The sequence below is a fragment of the Musca vetustissima genome, unplaced genomic scaffold, assembly GCF_032173495.1.
Source record: "Musca vetustissima isolate MV318-11 ecotype Yass unplaced genomic scaffold, APGP_CSIRO_Mvet_v1 utg34394, whole genome shotgun sequence".
Taxonomy (NCBI): domain Eukaryota; kingdom Metazoa; phylum Arthropoda; class Insecta; order Diptera; family Muscidae; genus Musca; species Musca vetustissima.
The window spans coordinates 5,563-32,124 of record NW_026882612.1 but is presented as its reverse complement, the minus strand read 5'-3'; the positions used below and the strand labels follow the sequence as shown (position 1 = coordinate 32,124).

The 26,562-nt window shown below is 35.0% G+C and overlaps 1 protein-coding gene across 1 annotated transcript; it reads left to right on the top strand.

The window, feature by feature from the left end:
- The first annotated feature begins 5,006 nt into the window (after positions 1-5,006).
- Positions 5,007-25,751, top strand: LOC133329164 (glycerol-3-phosphate phosphatase-like). The gene is made up of 5 exons (XM_061537657.1): positions 5,007-5,303; positions 24,482-24,572; positions 24,638-24,798; positions 25,017-25,151; positions 25,212-25,751. The coding sequence occupies exons 1-5, from the start codon at positions 5,007-5,009 to the stop codon at positions 25,749-25,751; spliced, it is 1,224 nt and encodes a 407-aa protein (XP_061393641.1).
- Positions 25,752-26,562: the final 811 nt, after the last annotated feature.

Below are 26,562 nucleotides of genomic sequence, written 5' to 3'. Positions count from 1 at the left end.
TCTCATCTCAATGGCACCCACATTTTTTGTAAAATCTTACTCTAAAACAACATACGCCAATAGGTTTCATGCTTGAGGTGTACCAATGTACACAAATTTCATCTCATTCGGATAATGTCCAAAATGTGGGTATGTCATGGACCTATTTTGAATATTTTTTGGGAAGAAGTTTTTTTACTCACAAAATCACAAAATCCTGGAAGGCCAACCATTAAAACCACATCATTTGGAGAATGCAAGTAAAACATCCAAAATACCGAAATGAAGCTATACCGTCATATAAGGCCAGTACCAACAACTTGGATCCATATGTCTCAATACTAAACATTCAAAGCGTATGCTTGTCAATTTGGCTTGTTTCAAAGTCGATAGAATTTTAATGCTAATTTATTGGACACAAATGTTTACTAGCATTATTGGCTAGTATTTATGACAAACCAACACATTGATATTTACTTATATTTTTAATTCAATCGCTGTTGTATTACGTGAATTTAATAATTTGTTTATGTATTTTGTTCGATCAGATTTTTTTTTTTAAATTTTGTTCCTAGAAATCGCTATATTTATTTGTCTCTATTTTATAGGTTATATGCAATTTGGTGTATACACTTATATTATTATAGAAACGAAAAATTTATTATGAAAAATTATTGGAATTATTGATGCATCAAATGTCAGATGTTATAATCGTTTAAATGAAGCTACATAATGTTTGGCATTTAAATAATACTAGTAAAAAAAGTGTCATTCGGTTTTGCCGACAGATATACACACCCAGCCTATGGTTCGGAATTACACACAGATTTTATTATTATAACCTGCACAACTATGTTGTCAGGGTATTATAGTTTTGTGCAGCCCAAGAGTTTGTAACGCCGCGGAATCGGGCCAAAGAATAAGCATGACTGTTTTGATAAAGATCGGTCAATATTTAGCGGGTCAAATGGACCCTGACTTTTGTGTGAGGAATGACAAATGACATAGACCCGAGAATATTGATACCAATTATATTGTCGGATGTGCTCAGATATAGGAGTTATGCATAATAAGGTAAATGTGACTATGTGCATAGTATTACTATTACTCCATTAAAAGACGGAAATGTCGCGCTGATCGCTTTGAAATTCTAAAGGAAGTTCCGATTATGGTCAAGGACTACGCCTATAGTTTTCGGTGAAGTTGAGATTTCATTCAGGGGGTGCAATGAACGGAAAACTTTAATTTTATCGGATTTTCTAGTCGCTCTAGAGGCAATTATTATATGCCGAACATAACATATTTTACAAGGTGAAGGAGATGTGACCAAATACTTAGAGCGGCTGTTTAGATGATGATCGTTCAATATTCCGATGGTCAAATCAACGAAAACCTAATTTTATTTTATGGGGGAAAATTCACTTCAAGAAAAAAAATGGAAAATATGTCAGGGTTAGAAAGTGGAGCTGTTGACCTATAATCGATCAAGAGGGTGCAAATATCACGAAATATTTCCCAGTTTCAGAATATAGAACCGCAAACAGTTAGAGTTCGTGGTAGTTGTTTAGGGTATCATATGGTCCGCCCCGTCCGACTATACTGCTCCGCTCACTGTTTAGCTTGATATAAGATATATATTTTTGTCAAAGAGGCTTCGGATTTAATGTTGATAAAATTGTATAAACTACTGGGTCCAATATTTAGAATTGATATAGGGTTGGTAAAGATAATAGGTTCCAATAGCTCCCATCTTTGGACTTAATCTAGACTTCGTAAAAAATGGGTTGTACCAAGTTTGATTCATATCGGACATTCCGTTCGCAAGATATTGGATTTACAAATATTGAAAATGTTGACAATTTTGAAATATTAAGATGTGCAAAATTTGGATGAAATTGATTATTCTCTTCGAGAGTTATCGTGCGCATCAGCCAGCCAGACGTACAACGGACGAACGGACGGACATGTGTAGACCGACTCCAAATATCCTGAAACGGATTTGATCCAAAGAAACATGGAAGATAGCTCAAACACGTCAAACGGATCCACAAAACTTCATTTCATTTATTTTTGATATAGCTCCCATATAAATTTTCATCCGATTTAATGTATATATATATATATATATATATTTCGTCCGATTTAATGTAAATGGTGTAGCAAAGTTCCTATACATCGTTCGATTTGCACGAAATTTGGCACAGCGTACTGAATTAGGTCTAGAATGATGTGTGTGAAGTTTCCTGAAAATCGGCGCACTGAATTAAGTCTAGAAAGATGTGTGTTAAATTTCATGAAAATCGTTTTAGATTTCGATATAGCTCCCATATATATTTTCGTGCACCAAAGTCTCTTAATATCTTTCGATTTGCACGAGATTTGTCAGAGCGTAATGAATTGAGTCTACAATGATGTGCTACGTTTTCTGAAAATTGGTTGAGATTTAGATGTAGCTCCTATATATATTTTCTTTCGATTTTATTTAAATTGTGCACTAAAAAACCAAAGTTTATCCGATTACCACACAATTTTGTACATGGAACTGTAATTAATAAAAAAAATGTACGCCGATTGACTCAAAACTTTGCACAACGTAGTGAAGTTAATATAACCTAGAGAGTGGAAAGTTTCGATGAAATCGGTTCATATTTCGATATAGCCTTTTTTCTAATTTAAATAAATGGTGCACCAAACTCCTCATGTTCATCAGATATTTATCCAAATAATCAATTGATTTACATAATTTTACCCCATTGTAAGAAGAAACTCTATTTCTGTCCAAATGAAAAATTTAGTATTGGTTGCAGAATGACATGTTTTTGGATCCAATTTCATGTTAATGGTCCTTATGTTATGATTCACCTGTTCAATATACCCAAAGTGGTGAAGGGTATCATATAGTCGGCCCAGTCCGACTTTTTTTATACCCTCCACCATAGTATGGAAGGTATATTAATTTTGTCATTCCGTTTGTAACTCACCGAAATATTCATTTCCGACCCTATAAAGTATATATATTCTTGATCAGGGTAAAATTCTAAGACGATCTAGCCATGTCCGTCCGTCCGTCTGTTGTAATCACGCTATCTTCCGAAGGAATTGAAATAGGGCGCTGAAATTTTACATAGGTTTGTCTTTTGTCTGCAGGCAGGTCATGTTCGAAGATGGGATATATCGGTCCACGTTTAGGCATAGCTCCCATATAAGGGTACCCCTCAAGTTTCGGTATTTTGGGGTTCTTGAGCGCGTTATTCCGCAGAATTCGCTGAAATTTGGTACATTGAATTGTTATTGGGTACTTAATATCACCACAAAAAATTATAAATATAGGTCCACTTTTTCTGGTAGCCCCCATATAACGGTACCTCCTAAATTTCAGTATTTTGGGGGTTTTGGTCGTATTTTTCCACCGAATTGGCTGTAATTTAGTACTTTGAGTTCGTAATAGCTTCCAAATCACTCCACAAAAAATTATGAATATAGGTCCATTTTTTCTGGTAGCCCCCTGTTCAAAATGCTTTGAACAGAAATATAATTTATCAGCTCTTCTTGCCAGTCGTCAGCATGTTCAAAATACTTTGAACAGAATTCTGTGTTACAGAAGATTTGATCTTTGGAGTGTTTTAAGATAAGAGTCTAAAATCTCACACGGAACGCTGATAAGGCTGTTGTTGTTGGTGGTGAGATTTTATGACGCACACGATGGGAAAACTCTCCACAGATCAAATTCTATTATTAGAACAAATAGTTTACTGATAAGTATTTTGTGTTTGAGATTAGGCTAAGAAAGAGTTGTTTAAGTAGAACCTGAGGATAAATATTTTTATAAAATTAGTGACTTACAACCACTCAGCAAGAACGGTCGGCTGTCCGTGTCTTCTTATTTGTTATACAGACAAGCTGCGGCTGTCGGTATATTTTAAATATTTTGGTCCTTCGAAAAAACTGAGTAACAGACTCAGTGGAATCAGCGATTGGCGTTGCAAAAAAAAAATACAATAACAATTTTGAGTGAGGAGCTCACTCAAATTGTGAACGAAGTGAAGAGTTTTTTATTAAAAAAAAAAAAAAACAATAGGATGGAGGAAGAGTTAGACTTCTCCATAGAGTCTTAGCAAAAAAGACTTGATGAAAATGAGAAGAAGGAACAGTGCCGGCGATTTACTCGAAAAGCCGAGGAGTTAAACGCCATGTGTACGTTTTGGAATCGAAAATATCCTTCCGCAAAATGGCCCAATTGATGGAATGGATGAATATACTCGAAGAAGAGTTGCAAGAAGTTCAGCAATTAGCGCTCAAAATTGACGCCGAAAATATTAAATCGGAATATTACCGAGTTGAGAATGGTTGTATACCGATAATCTTAAAAATAAAAAATATACGGAGAGCATTTAAATTTGATGTCCATTTCTTTGATGACATTAGAAATGATCTAAACCAGAGGAGTGCCTTACAACCACTCAAACAGTACGGTCGGGAACACCGTGTCGTGTCTTTATTTATTATACAGATGAACTTCGGCTGTCTGTATATTTTTCTACATTTTTTGGTCCTTCGAAAAACTGAGTTTTCCCCCACCCGTGGTAAGAGACTCAGTAGAAGCAGCAAAAGTGGAAAAAAATATAAAAGCAATTTTGAGTAAGGAGCTCAAGAATTGCTAAATTTTCTGTTCTACGAGGTGAACAGTTTTTTATAAAATAAAATGGAGATGGAGTTAGACTTCTCCATAGAGTCTTGGAAAAAAAGACTTGATGAGAAGGAGAGAACGAAAATGTACAGGCGGTTTAATCGAGAGGCGCAGGAGTTGAACGCCATATGTGCATATTTAAAGAAAAGAATACCCTTCCGGCCAGAAGATCTACTAAAGGAATGGGTGAAGATTATTAAAGACAAGTTGGCTGATCAAGGATGAAAATATAACAGCAGATCTGGAGAAGGTGACCCAAATTTGTGAAACCATTTTGAAGGAAGTAGATGGCATCAAGCGAAATTATCTGGAGTTCTATTGTCATATCTACGCCAAGAACATGAAGATTTTTGATTTCGCATTGGAGGAAATATATAATGAAGCCGATTATGTAATTGAGCGGTGCGATGAAGTGAAAATGGAATTGCCTACAATGTCCAAAGAAAAAGCCCTATCGGAAATGGAATATTTGAAGGCAATATATATGGAAATCAAAAAGTTGATTCCAAAAACTTCAAATGTGGACTTTTCTGAAGATATGTTCTTCAAATTGAATCGTACGGAGGACATATACTTTGATGTAAACGAGGAGCTGTGTAATAAGCTGGAATCCTCCAATGATATTTTGGTGCCCCCGGCAAGCCCTCACTATAGAGGGAATTTATTCGCAAGAGGCAATGATGGTGACAGTCCACTAGTGCAGCAGAATCAAATAGAAACCTTGCAGTTTAGCGAGGCTGGATCTATGTGGCAGCTGAAGAAAAAGGAATCCGGCTCGAAGGACCAAAAATGTAGAAAAATATACAGACAGCCGCAGCTCGCCTGTATAATATAGTAAGACACGACACGGTGCTCCCGACCGTACTATGTGAGTGGTTGTAAGGCACTAATTTTAAAAAAATATTTATCCTTAGGTTCTACTTAAACAACTCTTTCTTAGCCTAATCTCAAACACAAAATACTTATCAGTAAACTATTTGTTCTAATAATAGAATTTGATCTGTGGAGAGTTTTCCCATCGTGTGCGTCATAAAATCTCACCACCAACAACAACAGTCTTATCAGCGTTCCGTGTGGGATTTTAGACTCTTATCTTAAAACACTCCAACGATCAAATCTTCTGTAACACAGAATTCTGTTCAAAGTATTTTGAACACCCCCCATATAAGGGTACCCCCAAATTTCGGTATTTTGGTGTTCTTGAGTGCGTTTTTTAACCGAAATCACTGAAATTTGGTATTTTGTAGCCGTACATGGAAACAAATCTCCCTACCAACAATTATTAATAGTGAACTCCTTTTAGGCGTAGTCCCCATATAACCCCATTTTTATACCCTCCACCATAGTATGTAGGGTATATTAATTTTGTCATTCCGTTTGTAACTCACCGAAATATTCATTTCCGACCCTATAATGTGTATATATTCTTGTAAAATTTTAAGACCAACAATTATTAATAGTCAACCCCGTTTTTAGGCGTAGTCCCCATATAATATAATTATCTGATTTTTCCGCGTTTTGGGTTTGGTTCTAACACTGTGTTGTAATCATTTCACCTGCGAAGGATATCCAGATAAAAAACTAGAACGTACGTTTCGATAATGAACTATAGCCCGCATTAAGGTATAACCGTAGCCCCTGTGTGGGAGTTACCAGAAGGCATGGACCTATATTCCCCAAATTCGGACTTGAACTAAGTTTGGAAAACATAATAAGATGGGATGAAATCAAATTTTTCTGAAACGGATTTGGTCCAAAGAAACATGGGGTCTAGAACGAATATTTCCATGAGGCACATTTTACACACTAATTAGCCATAAGGCTGATGGTTTAATTTTCTATTAAAAATTATTGTTTACATAATCGGTTTATAGAAATGTCGGCATATGTCCATTTTTGGTATGTTCCCTATATTTTCATTTCAATTACCTGCCAGTATATCTATGGTGGAGGGTATCCAAAGTTCGGCCCGGCCGAACTTAAGGGGACCCCCCCATTCTCGGGGTCAAAATTTTTTTTGATTTAATTCGAATCTACACTAATTAAAGAATGTCCCTACAAAATTTCAAGTGAAAATTTCAAGAACTCTTGAAGATATAGCCGATTTATAGTGTCAGCATCAAGTGACGGCTAAAGGGCTTCTCAAACTTTAAACGCGTTTTTCTCTTTTGTGAATGGCGAGCACGATAACTCAAAAACTAAAAACCCAATCGAGTCCAAATTTTTACACGTTTTTCTGTGAGTGTATAGCTCTCGTATGAACTAGGATAAAGCCAATCGGTGAAAATCTTCCTTATTTTTTAACTTGGTTTTTAGTCAAAAATCGGTGATTTTCCAAAAATATTTTTTCAAAGGTCCGCCATTTTGTTAATTTTAGAGCGAAGTCAATAATCCTAGTTCATACGAGAGCCAGACATGTACTCTTTCTAACACCGTTGGAATTTTCGGATTCCGATGTTCCAGTGAGGAGTTATCATGCCCGCCATCAAAAATAAGGACTTCTCTTTAATTACAAAAAACAACAACAAAACAACAACAAAACATTTTTGTAAATTATTTTTCTTCCTTTTTAAATCTTCAAATATATATGTGCAAAGTTATAAACCTTAACAAGCATTGGTATTGTTTTACCAGCCCATTGAAAATCTTAAAAAATTAAAATCGAGAATGGGTGGGGTCCCCTTAACGCTTTTTCACTTGTTTTTTTTTTTTTTTTTTTTTTTTTTTTTTTTAATTTGTCCGCTGATCCGCACTCCAAGAAATTTTGCCACAAATGAGAAAATATCCACACACCAGGCCACAGACGTCATGTGCGCGTCGCACAACAAAAAATTAAAAAAATTTTTTCGATTGGTTTGTGCACAGGCAAATCGGTGTGATCGCCGTACCACACACGTCAAACATTGCTTCGATTCACACCGATCGAACGCACATGTTTGTCGAGTGTGGGCCACTTTAGGCTCATTCACCGTATCAAAGTGTATATACCTCATTAGCCATAAGGCTAAGGGTATAAATATTTTGTTAAAAGAGAAAATCAGAAAAGTTTATATTATGATCATTTATACCCATAGACATAGGTCCATTGTTTCGTTTTCAGAATATGCACACAATTATTTTCTGGGTCGATTTTTGTATGATCATGTCAAATTGTAGGCACGGAGGAGCCTACGTCTGTTCCATATATACGAAATAAAATTGTGGACAGCGCTCTGGACCTGCTCAGGTCCGCATTTACATATAGCTCCCACATATAATTTTGTTCGATTTAACACAAATGCTAAACCGAAGAATCCAAGTCTGCCCGATTGACATGAAATTTTTCATAGATTTCAGAATGATATGTGTATGGGGTTTTTAATTGGTTCAAATATCTATGTAAATCACACATTAATTTTGCCCGATTCCATTTCATTGGTCCTCAAAGATGCTTTGTCTGTTCCATCTACATGATATTTTACATAAGCATCTCTTCTATGTACCCAAAGTGATGAAGGGTATCATATAGTCGGCCCCGTCCTACTTTTGAACCTTCCTTACTGGTTTAATTCGTTTCACAATCAAATTTTGTGTTTATATTTTAGTAGCCACAACTTCATAATGCATTAAATCTCTTTTGGGTGCTGCAATGGAAATACAAAAGTCAATTCCCTAGCATTTCGAAAACGAAACAAAAAACAAAAAAAAAAAACAAAAAACAATTCACAATACAATAATAACCTCAGGGGAAAACATATTATCACCATGTGATGATACTCTGATTGATTATATCGTCTGACTGCGTTTGTGTTTTATTCTGTTCTGTTGGTCGACAACAGTTAAGTGCCATCGGCGTAATTGTTGGGATTTCCTTGATCGTTGCAATATATTAAGCGGAAATTAAAATCGTTACGAGTTGATTTTTTTTTTTTTTTTTTGTGTGCACTAAAATATGGGAGATGGCGTTCAAAAAAATAAATAAATAATAATGAATGTTTGATTTGTCATTTGTTTTCGCACTACTGTCTACCAACTGATTGTCAACATAATCCCCTGTGCCCACTGCTGCGACCATGGTCGTGGTCCATTTGAATATTCTATGAATTTGGTTGCCATTTAATGTATTAATTACACATGCATTAAGTCAATAATTATTCAAGCTATTTGTTTATCAAAACCAAAAACAACAGCAGCAGCAAAAAACTGTCTATTGGTTTGCCCCGAAGTCTGTCGTTCTGTCTGCAGCAAAATGTAAATAAATAATTTTGTTTAATGGTTTCACTCATTTTTTAGAGTTAGAGTTTTAGCGTTTGAATTTTAAATGGGGGCTAGGTAAAGAATTTAAATGATATAACTGCCATCAATTAATGTAGATTTTTGTGTTTTTTTTTTTTTAATTGGTAATCGCTTATGGTATGTTTTTATAATAATTGTAATTAAAGTTTGTTGAACAAACAAATCATTTAATATTGAATTCATATTTTTTTCGTATGTATTCTTTTGTTTATAAAAAATGACTTTAAGAAATGTTTGTCTATTTTCATATTATATATTCATCAAAATTTGTAACCGTTTTTAATAAATACGTAAGATGAGTCATAGCAGGAGTCGATATTTATTCTCTATCGATTTCGAATATACATCTCGAATGTATTAAAACACAAATTAAATTATAATTAAATATTTTGAAGACACAACCTGAAACATTAAATTCGGTATTTATACTCTTCACGACAACGTTTACAGAGTATTATGTATTTGCGCATATGTTTGTAACAGGCAAAAGCAAACGAGATAGACCCATGGTTCCTTTTGAGAATATTCTAGGCATTTTCTCACTTTAGGAGTCGATTTATGCATGTCCATCCGTCCATGTATTTTGTGAAAAAAGTACAGGACGCATTTATGAACCGATTTGAATACAATTTGGCAAAGGTCACTTATTTATTCTAAAGACGAACCCTATTGAAATTGGAGAAAATCGGCTCATATTTCCATATAGCTCCCATATACAGTTTCGTCCGATTTTATGTAAATGGAGCACCATACTGCCATTATTTATTCTAAAGACGAACCCTATTGAAATTTGTAGAAAATCGGTTCATATTTCAATATAGCTCCCATATCACTAGAACGCCGAAGGCGGTCATTTTGACCGCTTTCCAATTTCAAGTACAAAAGCAACTGTGCATTTAATGACTTTTTTTTTAAATTTGGTGAATTTTTTATAATAAACGTAATTCTATGAGGTACAAAAAGTCACCATATTTAAAAAAAGTGTCATTAAATGCACAGTTGCTCTTGTACTTGAAATTGGAAAGCGGTCAAAATGACCGCCTTCGGCGTTCTAGTGTTAAATAGATTCGTCCGATTTTATGTAAATGGAGCACCATACTGCCATTATTTGTCCGATTGAGACTAAATTGTACATAGCATTCTATTTGCACGATAAATCGATTCAGATGTAGATTTAGCTGCCATTTAATCGGATTTCATCTAATGTTGTACAATTAGGACGTATTTGATGTTAGAGATGCACCTCGCATCAAAAATTTTTGAAACAAATTTGGTCCAAAGAAACATGGGGTCCAGGACCAATATTTAAAACCATAATCGGTTTGTAGAAATGTCGGAATAGGTATGTTCCCTATATTTATACCCTTCACCACACTGTGGTACAGGGTATTATGTCTTTGTGCATATGTTTGTAATAGGCAAAAGGAAACGAGATAGACACATGGTTCCTTTTGAGAATATGCATAGAATCACTTTCTGAGCCGATTTATGTATGTCTGTCCATCCGTCCGTCTGTAGATATTAAATTGTAAACAAAGTACAGGTCGCATTTATGACCCGATTTAGATGAAATTTGGCACAAGTCACTTATTTGGCCCAAGGACGAACCCTATTGGAATTGGGAAAGATCGGTTCAGAATTAGATATAGCTCCCATATATATTTTCATCCGATTTAAGGTAAATGGGGCACCAAAGTCCCTATATATTATTCTATTTGCACGAAATTTGGCACAGAGTACTGAATTAGGTCCACAATGATGTGTGCCAAGTTTCGAGAAAATCGGTTCAAATTAAGATATAGCTCACATATATAGTTTTGTCCGATTTAAAGTAAATGGTGCACCAAAGTCCCTATATACCTTTCGATTTGCATGAAATTTGGCACAGCGTACTGAATTAAGTCTAGTATGATGTGTGCTAAGTTTCGTGAAAATCGGTTCAGATTTAGATATGGGTCCAATATATACTTTCGTCCGATTTTAAGTAAATGGTGCACTAAAGATTAGGCCGATTGACAAAACGTACTGAAATTAATCTCTGCCAGTAGCCGGTTCAGATTTATTAGCATTGCAATTTTGGTTGCTGTAGTTTTAACCACCAACAATTTGAACCTATTTTCTCGAATTCCAATAAGGGTCGTCCTTGTGTCAAACAAATGACTTGTGTCAAATTTCATATAAATCGAATCATAAATGATGCATGTACTTTGTTCACAAGAATACATGGAAGGACGAACGGACATCCATAAATCAACTCAGAAAATGATTCTAGACATATTCTCAAAATGAACCATGTGCCTATCTGGTTTCCTCTTGCCCGTTACAAACATATGCACAAAGAGATAATACCTTGTACCATAGGGTACATCCCTGAACAGTGGATTTTTGGATTTTCTTTATTTTGTTTCTCTGCATACCCGCGCGCCATCTTTTGACAATGTACGAAACTATAGTGGTTGTTGACATTGATAAATATAAATTAATGGTAATGGCGTTCGTAAAATTGACACATTAAGGTAGAGTTATCAGTGATAATACGCTTCCAACACATCTATGTTTACAACCAGTAATTAATGGACTTAAGTCGAACGGTGTAGATTATGACATACCCTACTCCATTTTTTGCTATGTACAACGCATTGAAGTTATTAAAATTTATTACAAAAATATTGAAAATGGTTTGGTTCTTGTCGTTCAAGAACAATATAGAATATTATGTCTAATGCCCGTTCCTCGCTGTTCTTATGAATTTCAGTTATTAGAAGCACTCAAGCCCTGAAAGTAAAATAGGCTATAAACTTCAAAAATTCCGCGTAGTTGCAGAGTTATAGCATCAATAGTAAACATACCTCAACATTTGCGTACAGGGTGAGATGAAAAAACTGCAACAATGCCAAACGCCCATTCCCGGCGAGGCGCTTACTTGAGGTGATCGACACTTTGGTATTTTTTAGTGCCAACCTTGCTTTCCAAAATACTCCAAACACAATAGTCCAACGGATTGGTATCCGGAGATTTTGGTGGCCATTGTGCGCAGGAAATGAAGCGAGAAACCTCTTGGGCGGCGCTAGCTCAGTTCGGTTGTGCTGAGTCCTGTTGAAATCTGCGGCCAATTTTTTACGTGCCCAAGGCTTTAGTACACCCTCCAGAATATTTTCGCGATGATATTCGGCATTCTGATGGCACGGTCGAATAATACGAGCGGACAGCGACCGTCACCATGGCCGGCGCTTGAGTTCTGTTGGCCAACCGAAGGTGTAGATTTTCAGCTGACCTCTTTGGCAAGATCATTAGACACGATCATTTTGTTTGTTTACAAACTGCTGGACAACGAATGTTTTCTCATCGGAGAAAACCAAATTCAGCAGTTCACCACTTTCGGCCAAGCGAAGCAACTCTTTAGCTCTTTTGAATCTATTTTCTTTCTGTTGCGGTGTAAATTCTTGCACTTTTTTTAATTTCAATAGCTTTACCAAGAGCACATTTTTCAATCTTTGCCGAATGGAATATTGTGATATGTTCAGCTCACAAGCCATTTTTCGGCCAATACGACGCGGGTTTCGATCAAGTCGCTTCTTTACTTTTCGAACCATTTCTGCTGATGTTTCTGTTTTCTTCCGTCCACTTCCTTGACGTCGGACTACGCTACCAGTATCACAGTAACGAGCGATGGTACGAGACACAAAAAATTTATTTACATTTAAATGCTGGAGTGCTCTAACGATAGCCACTTGTGGTTTTCCTACCAAATATAAAGAAATCACACTATCACGCTTGAATTCCATCCCGAATAACTTTTTTTTCTGGAAAATGATCACTAAAATGCTTTTGTATGCTTGTAAACATTATAATGAGCTGTCACTGGAATAATTTTAAGAGCTCTCAGACGAGTGGCTTAGAATTGGCAGCAGTCTGAAATTGGTTGCAGATTTTTCATCCCACCCTGTATATCTTAGGAACGGTTATAGATACCGTCTTGAATGACGTAGGTGTAAATATACATCATCAATACTAAAATGTACGCAACACGTTAGGGGAAAATGTAATCCCCATTGCATTTAAATAATCTACAAATAGAGAGTAACAAACGTTTTGTTTGAAAAGTCAAAAACCGCCGAACAGATTTTAATAAGATTTACTCCCAATTGAATTTATTTTATCTATACGTAGAAAAAGAAACACACACACAAAAACCGCTGAATAAACTTTGCAGGAATTTTCACAGTCAATCATGCAATTCCATGGTAGTAAGGAAATCTAAATAAAATTCCAAAATCATATCTCTTAACTAATATTAATTTTCTATGCACAATCTGAATATCTTGAATAAATGTGTTCATAAAAATATGTATGATACTCAGACAAGTACACATCCCCTCTTAAGTAAAAAATTGTCCAGGAGGTAAAAATTTGTACAAATCAAAGATTATAGACTCATATTTGTTTGTCCTATTATGTTATTATAAGTAATGACAATAGCCACCAGTTCAGTAACTGCAATTTTTCATCTCTCCATTATCATTACATATTGGAATACAATTGGTGAAAAATGAAAAATTATTGACATTATTATTTTTACTTTTTGGGAAAAACAGATGTTTTGACATTTTCTGTTTTTTTTTTTTTTTTTTTTTTTGATAGTTTAATAGTTCTGCAAACATTGGAAAAAACGAATATGAACTCAATAAAAGTATCCATCATCAATAATTGGGAGATATCCAAAAGCGAAATGCTGATGGTGGATTAAAAGTTATTAAAATCTGAAATCTGTGGTCATCTGTCATGAAAATAAAATATGTCCATTACTTGAGAAATTAATTTTATTTGATCAAACGGATTATTTCGAGGATCCATAGAGGAAATGACTAACTCAATTGTAACAAATTCTAAGCGATATTGATGGGAGCAAGGAACGGATCCCAGCCATATAATGGACTGTGATGTATGATAATACAGACATAAAGGTTGGTGGAAATGGGAATGAAGGATTATATTAATATTTGAACGATTAATGAATAACATGTAAATATTGGAGCAACGGGGCCGACGACCTACACAACTACCACGGGACTGTGACTTTCTGAGATTTTTATTCCGAGCCTGGGCAATATTTTGTAATATTTGCACCCTCTTGCCCGATTAGAGATCCACAGCTCTTTCTTTACACTGACATATTTTCCGAATAGTTCCAATATTCGGTACATGTCCATATTCCATTCCCCGTGGGTTGAGTTGTGATGTTCGTCTTATAATTGTGGCTTATATATCGACGCGAAAAAACACAAAAAATTCGGTCCACTTTATCCCAAAATTCGGTCCACTTTATCCCAAAATTATTATCTGATCATCACTGAAAATTATAGGCGTTGACCTTGACCATAACTGGAACCTCAGGGAACATTTCAAAGCGATCAGCGCTATATTTCCGCCCTCTAGAGTGGTAATGGGTTACTAAATGATATCTTACAAATTATAATGGACAGACGGATGGACGAACGGACGGACACACATTTCTAGATCGGCTCAGCTAGTCGAGATATGACGATCGGTATACTTAAAGGTGGGTCTAGGACCAATATTTCGAGGCGTTACAAACTTTTGGCGCTATAATACCCTGAAAACATAGTTGTGTAGGGTATAAAAATGTATTTCTAATCTATTAAATCGATGGTAGTACAAAATGAAAAAATTAGCTGTTGCAAACATAAATTTACTGTGAAAAAAATTCATTACGAAGGGGGCCCCCAGGGCTCCCCCCCCTGCGTACGTCCCTGGTGTACATGATTGTCCTTAAACCATTTCTTGACTTTCTTACTTGTATGTTTGTGGTCATTGTCTTGTTGGGAGACTAATGACAATAGCATTTCGTAGTCTGCATACAGTAACATTATTTTTTCCAATATATCAACATAAACATGTTGATCCATTACAGTTTTAATATTATGTATAGGCCCTACCCCGTAATACGAAAAGCATATCCATATCAGTACACCTGAGCCGCCATGTTTAATCGTTTTGGTCGTATTTTTTGGATCACATTCGCCATTCTATGGTCGTCTGACATATGCTCGGGAACCTTTTCCCCCATACAGCACAATTTTACTTTCGTCTGTCCATTAAATGTTCTTCCAATGGATAATTTGAGTGTTCTTTGGCAAAAACAATACGCTTGGCAACATACTTAGCACTTAAAAGTGTAACTTTCCTGGGCGGCAGGCTTTTAAGCCATTTATTTGAATGTAATGACGAACTGTTTGCACTGTTGCTTAACTCCTTTTCAGCTCCGTTGCTTAAAAAGCTTGAAAGGTTCTTACTTGGCTTGACGGACTAAACGCTTGGTCAGCAAATTTGATGTAACTCTTTTTCGACAGCATGTTTCTGGATTTTCTTTAAATGTCATGGCATTCCTTATCAATTTATGTGAACACTCAGGTAAACTGTAAGATTTGCCTTCTGATATAAATTTACAAATCAATTCTCGTTTTTCAGTATTACAGTATTTTCCACGACCCATTTTTTTAACGAAGTGTATTTTACTATAATTATACCCTACACAACTATGTTGTCAGGGTATTATAGCTTTGTGCAGCCCCAAATGAGCTGAGTCGATCTAGACATGTGTGTCCGTCCGTCCGTCCGTCTGTCCATTATAATTTGTAAACACGATACAGGCCACAGTTATGGACCAATCTTCACGACATTTTGCATGTACAATGGGTTCTGGCCAATGAAGACCCCTATTGTTTTTGGAAAAGATCGGTTAATATTTAGGGAATGAAATGGACCAAAAACATTATTTTTGTCGGTTTTTCTGGTCGCTCCAGAGGCCGCAATTATGGCCCAAACACCGCGAATTTTTGCATGGAGAAGGGGATCGGGCCAGAGAATAAGCATGCATGTTTTGATAAAGATCGGTCAATATTTAGCGGGTCAAATGGACCCTGACTTTTGTGTGAAAAATGACAAAATTTGTATTCTATGGCATATATATTTACTCCTGGAGGATGTAGACCCCAGGAGTTGATAGCATATCCAAGAGGAGTGGTTTTCCTTTAAATTGATACCAGATATAGTGATGTATCTACTCAGATGTGGGAGTTACAGTCAAATATTTACAGGTGCTTACGTATTAAGATATTATTTAGTAACCCATTACCACATTAGAGGGAGAAATATCGCGCTGATGGCTTTGGAACAACGCCTACAATTTTCGGTGATGATCAGATTAAAATTTTGGGATGAAATGGACCGAAAACATAATGTTTTGTGTGTTTTCGAGTAGAGTATAATCCGAAAATCTCAACACAACCTACCGTGAAGGTAATCTGGACAAGTAAATAGAAGGATTGTACTGAATATTCGAAAAAAGTAAGGAAGAGGTGTTGTTAACCTCTAATCGGACAAGAGGGGACAAATATCACGAAATATTACTCAGACTCGGAATAAACATCCTCAGAAAGTTAGAGTTCGTGGTAGTTGTGTAGGGTATCGCATGGTCGGCCCCGTCCGACTATACTGCTCCGCTCACTGGTTTGGATAGGTTACTTGCTGGTGCTATTTTATTTCTCGCAACTGTATTTTGAGCTATTTGTTTGGACTATAGTGTAATTATAATAAGCTCATAGACATACTTATATGTCTGGTTCTAATTTCAAATGAAACCTACCCAACTGCAAACCATTTAATGACGGTTGCATACACACACTTTCGAACATAATAATAATTTACAATTAAAAATAAACAATGCAAAAAATCTAAAGTCCATTTCAAATCTACTTAAAAAAACAAAACAGCTTTCTTTATCTTATAATGAATAGAAAACTATATAAATTATTATAACACACCCAGTCTCTTACTCTTCGCACCACCCCTTTCAATATCTTTGACATGCATATTGGGGTTCTTACCCCCTGCAAATGTTGTTATAGTTCTCAACAAAAAACCAAAAACTGATAAGATTATGAACATCGATATGATCAGAGCGAAAAAAAATTCTTAAAAAAACATTGTGAGTATTGAAAAGATTAGGTTTCAAGAGGCTAACATTTCGCTGAAAAATAAATAAACAAATGCCACTAGGTGAGTACTTTGGTGTTTCTAGTTTTCAGTTTATAACAGATGTCGGTGGCATTCTGATCTTGAAACGGAAGTGAAATAGAACCTTTACAGTTGATTTTTATTTATTTATTTTTTCATGTTGACATTTTTGAAGACGTTTCACAAAATGAATCGTGTAAGTGAAAGTTTTGAATTTGTGAATAAAAAAACAAATATTATTGACTCTTTCAAATGGATTGAAGTGTTAAAGTTTTCTTCGAATACTCGTATTTAAACAATAAATGGATTTTTGCAATATTTCCAAATTTTTAATATTCTGTTAAAAAAACGTTTTTTTTTTGTACTGCATTAATGTTTTTTTTTCACATATATAGGGAAAAATTTAAAAATCATTATTGATCCGGATTTCAAAATATTTGATTAGTTTGGCTTCGCATTATGTAGAAAATCTCCTACAAATATAAATAAGTTTTGGGGAGATTTCCGAAAATTTTCTATTTAAGTTGGCTGCAATTTAATATTTGTGGTGCACCAAGAATTACATATTCCAATTGGAAAACATTTTAGCTTTTGGCATTTTATTTTGGTATGTTATTTATATAACGATTCCTCATGTCTTTCATCACAATGTTGTAAATATAGGCATACGTTCTGGTACAGGCCATAGACCACGGCATTTATCAGAATGAAGATATTTTCCAATTTTCCTGGCACATTTTGTGATATGAGATTCCAAGCATTCCCTATACAAAAAATCCGTTTAGTAGCATCTTTATTTTTGTGTACAAGAATATCGTTAATTTTATGAAATATCGCATAGATCCCATATAATATTGGTTTCAATTTTTCATAACACATCTGATAATAACTTATGAATGTTCTGCTTGCTGTCATAATTTACAAAATCACTTTTATTTTTAGTTTATTCTTCTTAGATTAACAAAATATTTTATGAGTGCTACTTCAAAAAAAAAAAAAAATAATAATAATAACACTGTGATACAAAACAAAACAAAATTTTTTTTCAGGGGTTCTAATGTACCAATTCCGTTTAGATGGAGTCCCTGGACCACGAATATACCTTTGGTTTTTCTGGGTCACTTCGAAAATTAGTTTTATAACGGTAAATGTAGAGAAAAACGTGGTTTCATAGATTTTCACTTTGAAACGCGTATAACTTCTTCTCTTTCTAACGGATTTATAATATTCTTTTTTTCATTCGAAGAGTAGAATTTTTTCTTTCAAACAAGGTATATACTTGGTAAATCGGTGGAGGATTGGCTGAGTTACAGTGCTTGAAATGTGAAAATATACCCATAAAATGACAAAATTTATTTTTCTTTGGACTGTACGAAGAAATTATGACATCAAGTCGTATAAGTTTTATTATATTACGGGGAAGAAAATTAAATAAGCTTTCGAAAATGAGAAAAATCAAAAAAATCGGTTAAAAATGGATGATATATAAACATTTTTGTAGTGATTCTATGCATATTCTCTAAAGGAAATATGGGTCTATCTCATTTTCTTTTTTCTGTTACAAACATAACGTGGAAACGAGGAAACGAGATAGACCCATAGTTCCTTTAGAGAATATGCATAGAATCAATACAAAAATGTGTATAAGTCGTCCATTTTTTAACCGATTTTTTTGATTTTTCTCATTTTCGAAAGCTTATTTAATTGTCTTCCCCGTAATATAATAAAGCTTATACGGCTTGATATCATAATTTCTTCGTACAGTCCGAAGAAAAATAAATTTTGTCATTTTATGGGTATTTTTTCACATTTCAAGCACTGTAACTCAGCCAATCCTAAACCGATTTACCAAGTATATACCTTGTTTGAAAGAAAAAATTCTACTCTTCGAATGAAAAAAAGAATATTATAAATCCGTTAGAAAGAGAAGAAGTTATACGCGTTTCAAAGTAAAAATCTATGAAACCACGTTTTTCTCTACATTTACCGTTATAAAACTAATTTTCGAAGTGACCCAGAAAAACCAAAGGTATATTCGTGGTCCAGGGACTCCAACTAAACAGAATTGGTACATTAGAACCCCTGAAAAATTTTCGTGTCGCACAGTGTAATCATAATAATTTTTAATCAGATAATCACAAATGTTATCAAAACATAGACAGTTCTATACATATGATTTGGAATTATAAATGCGAATACAGCAAACGAATTTATTGTTCATTCTCAACATAAGTTAACACTCGCTAAGCAAAATTAGAAAAAAAAATAAATTTATGTTAATCGGTCAGAAATTCGATGTAGCAAAGCGCACAGTTAAAGATTTTATCTGAATCGGACAAAATTGGGTATTTATATCATTATAAAATGAAATGGGAACAACTTTCATCGCAGCCGACAAACTTTGGATATTTGATGCACCATTTTCTTAAAATCTGACGAAAGTATATATGAACCGATTTCTACAAAATTTAAAACACTTTATTCTAGACTCGATTGTATACGATAAGCAGAGCGTCAGTCTGTGCTGATAGATATATTAGGTTGGAGAAAAAGAAATCCATTATTTTTATATGGCCGATGCCCAACCAGGCTCCCGAAGTTTCTGGCGAGTCACTGTAGATGTGTGTAGTCTAGCGTTGCGCTGGTGGAACACGACACTCTCTTATTGGCCAATTCAGGTCGTTTTTGGTCAATTACTATCTTCAAACGGTCCAATTGTTGACAGTAGATATCAGAATTTTGCGTTTGGCCCTATGGAAGAAACTCATAATAAATAATTCCCTTCCAATCTCACCAAATGCATAGCAGAACCTAGACATGGCCGTTAGACATGGTTTGGCCACCATTTAAAGTGCTTCATCGTTCAAACGATTGTTTTCGTACAGGGTTATAGTATGTGATCCATTTCTCATCTCCCGTCACTATTCTTTAAATAAATGAGTGTATCTCATTTCGTTTGGCTAAGCAGATGGAAATTCGATTCATTCTATTTTTTTTCTGTTAATTAGTGTGGCACCCAAACATCGAGCTTCTTTTTGAAGCTTTACGAGAAATCTTGCAGTACAGCCGAAAAAATGGATTTATTTGCCCCCAAATTAATATATATTTGTCTATGGTTTGCCCAGGTCTATGGAACTAAACAAATGTTTAGAATTCACTTTATATCACTTTACACATTGAATAAATAACAAAAATTTTTCAATTTTGTTGATAATAAACATAAACGAGGGAGCGAGACCCATGGCTCTTTTTGCGAATATGCGTAGAATCACTTTCTGAGTCGATTTATGCATGTCCGTCCGTCTGTCCATGTTAAATTGTAAACAAAGTACAGATTGCATTTATGATCCGAATTGGATGAAATTTGGAAAATCTCATTTATTTAGCCCAAAGACGAACTCTATTGAAATTTGAAAAAATCTCATATATAAATTCGTCCCATTTTGACTAAATGGCACAAGAAAACCTCAAATATCGTCGATTGGCACCCATCTTTCCAAAACGTACTAAAGTTAGTACATAGGGGAGACTGTGGCACCTTTTGGTGCAGGGTGGGGCACATTCGGCCATATACAGATAGTGCAATATTATTTCCTTAATTTTTATACCCTCCACCATAGTATGGAGGGTATATTAGTTTTGTTTTTCCGTTTGTAACGCATCGAAATACTCATTTCCGACCCTATAAAGTATATATATTCTTGATCAGCGTAAAACTCTAAGACGATTAATGCATGTCCGTCTGTCCGTCTGTCTGTTGTAATCACTCTAGCGTCTAAACGAATTGAGATAGAGCCCCAAAAAAGGTCAAGTTCGAAGATGGGCTATATCGGTCCACGTTTAGACATAGCTCCCATATAAGGATACCCCCCACTTTTCGGTATTTTGAGGTTCTTGAGCGTGTTTTTCAACAGAATTCGCTTAAATTTGGTACTTTGAGTTCTTATTGGGTACCAAATAAACCTACTAAAAATTATAAATATAGGTCAATTTTTTCTGGTACCCCCCATAAACGGTACCCCCAATTTTCGGTATTTTGGGGTTCTTGACCGCGTTTTTCTACGGAATTCGCTGAAATTTGCTTTATTGGGTTCCTATTGGGTAAGAAATTTCTCCACAAAAAAATATGGATATAGGTCCACTTTTTCTGGTAGTCCCCATATAACGGTACCTCCTAATTTTTCCGCCGAATTAGCTGTAATTTAGTATTTTGAGTTCTTAATAGGTACCAAATCTCCCCACAAAAAATTATGAATATAGATCCATTTTTTCGGATAGCCCCCATATAAGGATACCCCCAATTTTCGGTATTTTGGGGTTCTTGAACGCGTTTATCAACCGAATTTGCTGCAATTTGGTATTTTGTAGTCGTATATAGTAACAAATCTCCCTACCAAAAATTATTAATATTCGCCTCCTTTTTGGGGTAGTCCCCATATAACCCCCTTTTTATACCCTTCACCACACTGTGGTACAGGGTATTATGTCTTTGTGCATATGTTTGTAACAGGCAAAAATAATCGAGATAGACCCATGGTTCCTTTTGAGAATATGCATAGAATCACTTTCTAAGTCGATTTATGCATGTCCGTCCGTCCGTCCGTCTGTCCGTCTGTCTGTCCATGTTAAATTGTAAACAAAGTACAGGTCGCATTTATGATCCGAATTGGTTGAAATTTGGCATAGGTCACTTATTCGGCCCAAGGACGAACCCTATTGAAATTGGGAAAAATCGGTTCAGATTTAGATATAGCTCCCATATATATATTTAACCAATTTAATGTAAAAGGTCCCTATATATCTTTCGATTTGCACGAAATTTGGTGCAGCCTAATCATTTAGGTCTAGAATGATGTCTGCCAAGTTTCGTAAAAATCGGTCCAGATTTAGATATAGCTCCCATATATAGTTTCGTCCGATTTCATGTAAATGGTGCCCCAAAGTCCTTATATATCTTTTGATTTGCACGAAATTTGGCATAACGTACTGAATTAAGCTTAGAGTGATGTCTGCCAAGTTTCGAGAAAATCGGTCCAGATTTAGATATAGCTCCCATATATAGTTTCGTCCGATTTCATGTAAATGGTGCCCTAAAGTCCCTATATATCTTTCGATTTGCACGAAATTTGGCATAACGTACTGAATTGAGCCTAGAATGATATCTGCCAAATTTGAGCCTAGAATGATATCTGCCAAATTTCGAGAAAATCGGTCCAGATTTAGATATAGCTCCCATATATAGTTTCGTCCGATTTCATGTAAATGGTGCCCCAAAGTCCCTATATATCTTTTGATTTGCACGAAATTTGGCATAACGTACTGAATTGAGCCTAGAATGATGTCTGCCAACATTCGAGAAAATCGGACCAGATTTTGATATAGCTCCCATATATAGTTTCGTCCGATTTCTTGTAAGTGGTGCCCCAAAAACCCTATATATCTTCCGATTTGCACGAAATTTGGCATAACGTACTGAATTGAGCCTAGAATGATGTCTGCCAAAAAATCGGTACAGATTTAGATATAGCTCCCATATATAGTTTCGTCCGATTTCATGTAAATGCTGCCCCAAAAACCCTATATATCTTCCGATTTGCACGAAAATTGGCATAACGTACTGAATTGAGCCTAGAATGATGCCTGCCAATTTTCATATAGTTGCGTTTTCTAGAAGTACAGACATATTTACATTTGTTTGAAGTCGATTTACATACGTTATGGATAGATCTAGGTAGATTCACATTTGGATAAATATCACATATTTTATTTCATCCAATTTCATGCTAATGGACTTGTTTAATATGCCCATAGTGGTGAAGGGTATCATATAGTCGGCCCCGTCCGACTTTACTACTTTCCTTACTGGTTTTATATTAAAATAGTTATCTGATTTGTTACGCGTTTTAATTTTGGTTCTAAGACTCTGTTGTAATCATTTCACCTGCGGAGGATAGCGAGATAAAAAATTAGAACGTAAGGTTCGATAATGAACTATAGCCGCATTTAGACCTAGCCCCTGTGTGGAGGTACCAGAAGAAGTGGACCGATATTCCCCATCTTCGAATTTGAACTAAGTTTGGAAGAAATAATAAGATGTGCGAGGTTTGAATGAAATCCAACTTTACTGAAACGGATTTGATCCAAAGAAACATGGGGTCTAGAACCAATATTTCGATGAGGCACATATTCATTGTGTTAAAGTGTATACACCGTCATTAGCTGTAAGGCTGGAGGTATAATTATCCATTAAAATTTTCTGAAATTTGTATTGTTGTTTACATTATGGTTTACATAATCCGTTTTTAGAAATATCGGTATAGGTCCATGTTCCCTATATTTTCATTTCTAGTACCTGCCCGTATATCTATGGTGGAGGGTATCAAAAGTTCGGCCCGGCCGAACTTAACGCTTTTTCACTTGTTTTTTTTTTTTTGAGTTTGTCTTTAAAAATAATCTGGTTCGAAATTACATATATAAGACCAAACGTGCTTGTATTGACGAAAATGCGATAGAAAATGCTATTTCTGATGGTGCTTGTGATCTTGAAACGTCAACGTCCACCGCTAGAAAATTTAGCTTTAAAAGTCAAACATTGATTCGCGTATTAAAACAAAATAGAACCTTTAGAAGATCTGAATTCGAACCAGACTGATAGCAATGATAATTAACAAGCTATGACTATGGTGCAAATGTGCCTCATCAAATGCCGAAGCTACCCCGGGTAGGGGCACATTCGGCAAATTTGACTTTTTTAAAAAACTGTAAAAATGGTGAACTAATACTAATTTATTATATGTTTTTGGTACTAGTTTTTATAACTAAGAATCCGAGGATAATAATTAGCCATAAAGTTTTTATATATGTTGATATAGAGCTCTAAACAAAAAGTGCCGAAGGTGCCCCTATATGATAACCTGTAGCAAGTTTTGTTGAATTCGGTTGAGATGTAGATATAGCTCCAATATATATTTTCGTCCGATTTTATTGTTTGTCAGATTGAGACGAAATTTTGCACAATGTATAAAATTGAGACTTCTTGAATGGCGTTATAATGCTTTGTTGGCATAAGTTCCATATATATATTTTCATGTTAATAGTGCACCAAATAAGCTACGGGTGTCAGATTAAGATGTTGTACTGTGCACTGTGCTGCCGTGTACCGAATACCGTGTATCAATTTTTTTTTATTAAATTACATAAATTTGTTCCTTTTGTAAACAAACAAACAAACTAAATTTTGCTGAATGAAATGAAGTTTGACAGCGGTTGCAGAATGATATAAAGGTCACATATTTATGTTCGTCCAATTTGATGTCAATGATCCTTCAAAATGCCACGTCTGTTAGGATGTATCTGTTGAATATACCCAAAGTGATGAATGGTTTAAAATCATTCTAGACATACTGTACCTTCGATTGTTGTAGAAAAATAAATTATACATACTGGCTTTAGTTACGTCGCCTAAAGTTATACATATATTAATATTATATTATTTACTTACAGATACAACAGCCTCGCAATATTCTGTCATTGACAAAAGAAGAAAAACAAAAATTTTTGGATTCATTTGATCGTGTATTTTCGGATATAGATGGTAACTACTGCATTATATTACAATACGGAAGCCATATTCATAAATTTCAATTTGTTTTTATACAGGTGTAGTTTGGAATGCGTCCGCTGTCATCGAAGGTAGCGGGGATGGCTTTAACGCACTTCGTGAAACGGGCAAACAACTGACATTCATTACCAATAACAGTGTCCGGCCGGAACAACTATGCTTGGATAAATTGAAAGAGAATAAAATTGAAATTGAGGCGGTAAGTTATGAGGAATCTATATATGTATTTCGATAATATTTCAGTAAATATTATTCTGAAACTCTTTAAAAAAAGTATTTATGATTTGTATCCCCTCATGTTGAAGTATTACATATATTATCGCACATTCCGTATTATAATAAAGGCTGGAACTCACAAATCCGTTGATTTATTTTACTTTATACAAAATGTTTAATTTCACATCATTTTATTTACAGAATGACCTAATTCACCCATCCAAAAGTATTGTGGAATATCTGAAAGGTATTAAATTTGAGGGTTTAATATATGCCATTGCAAGCGAATCGATTAAAAATGATTTCCGGAAAGAGGGATTCCAAATTCTCGATGGAGTAAGATGACTATAGTATTATCAATAATACCAATTCCTAATGACATACTTTTTATTTTAGCCTTACGAAATTATTGGAGAATCATTCCGTGATCTTATGGGTGTTGTAATCGGTCGTGAACCCGTCAAGGCTGTCATTATTGATTTTGATTTCAATCTAACAATGACTACAATGATGAAGGCCCACCATTATTTACGCCGCCCGGATTGTATATTTATTGGCGGCGCAAGTGATTACACTTTGCCTGTAACCAAAGACTTATCGGTCTTGGGTCCCGGTGGATTTCTAAAAGTTTTAGAAGATTCCACCCGTCGAGAAATATTACTTTTTGGTAAACCTGGTAAAGCATTGGCAGATTCCTTGCTGAAACGTTATGGTATTGAAGATCCTAGTCGAGCTATGATGATTGGTGATATGTTGGAGCAAGATATACGATTTGGTAAACTTTGTGGTTTCCAAACACTGTTAGTCTTAAGCGGTGGCATAAAACTTGAAGAGCTTATGCGTCAAACAGATCCCAATGTTATACCAAATTATTATGCCAACAGTATGAAAGATTTTGTTGAATTTGTTAAGGATTATAAAAAATCAAGTGCTTAGTTGTGTAGGACTTCTTAAAAAAAATAAAAAAAAAAATCTATAAGTTATAAATTATTCTTAAGTTATTTTTTGTATGAAAATTAATTTATTATATCATTAAAAAAATATATATTTTTTTAATGTGGTAAATTGAAGCCTTTTCACTACATGTATTTACATGATCGTAAATTGTGATCATCCATTGAGGTTTTGGATTATATCAGATACAGAGCAACTCTTGATCAAGCTAAAATATATTCTTTAATATTAATTATCGGATAATAAATATATAGTAAAGAGAATGGTATGCCGTTAATTATGAAAAATAATACCAGTAGACTTGTGTCGTTCGGGAACGAACTAGTTCAAAGAAACTATTCCCAGAGAGGAACTATTGGGTTGTTCTGAAATTTATTTCGTTATTTCCCGACAGAGGACTTAATTATACCCTACACAACTATGTTGTCAGGGTATTATAGCTTTGTGCAGCCCCAAAAGTTTGTAACGCCACGAAATATTGGTCCCAGACCCACCTTTAAGTATACCGATCGTCATATCTCGACTAGCTGAGTCGATCTAGACATGTGTGTCCGTCCGTCCATCCGTATTTGTAAACAAGATACAGGCCACAGTTATGGACCAATCTTCACGAAATTTTGCATGTAGGATGGGTTCTGGCCAATGAAGACCCCTATTGTTTTTGGGAAAGATCGGTTATGAAATGGACCAAATACTAATTTTTTGTCGGTTTTTCTGGGAGTGTGGGAGTTACACCTAAATTTTTACAGGTATCTCCGTATTCGTATATTATTTAGTAACCCATTATCACTCT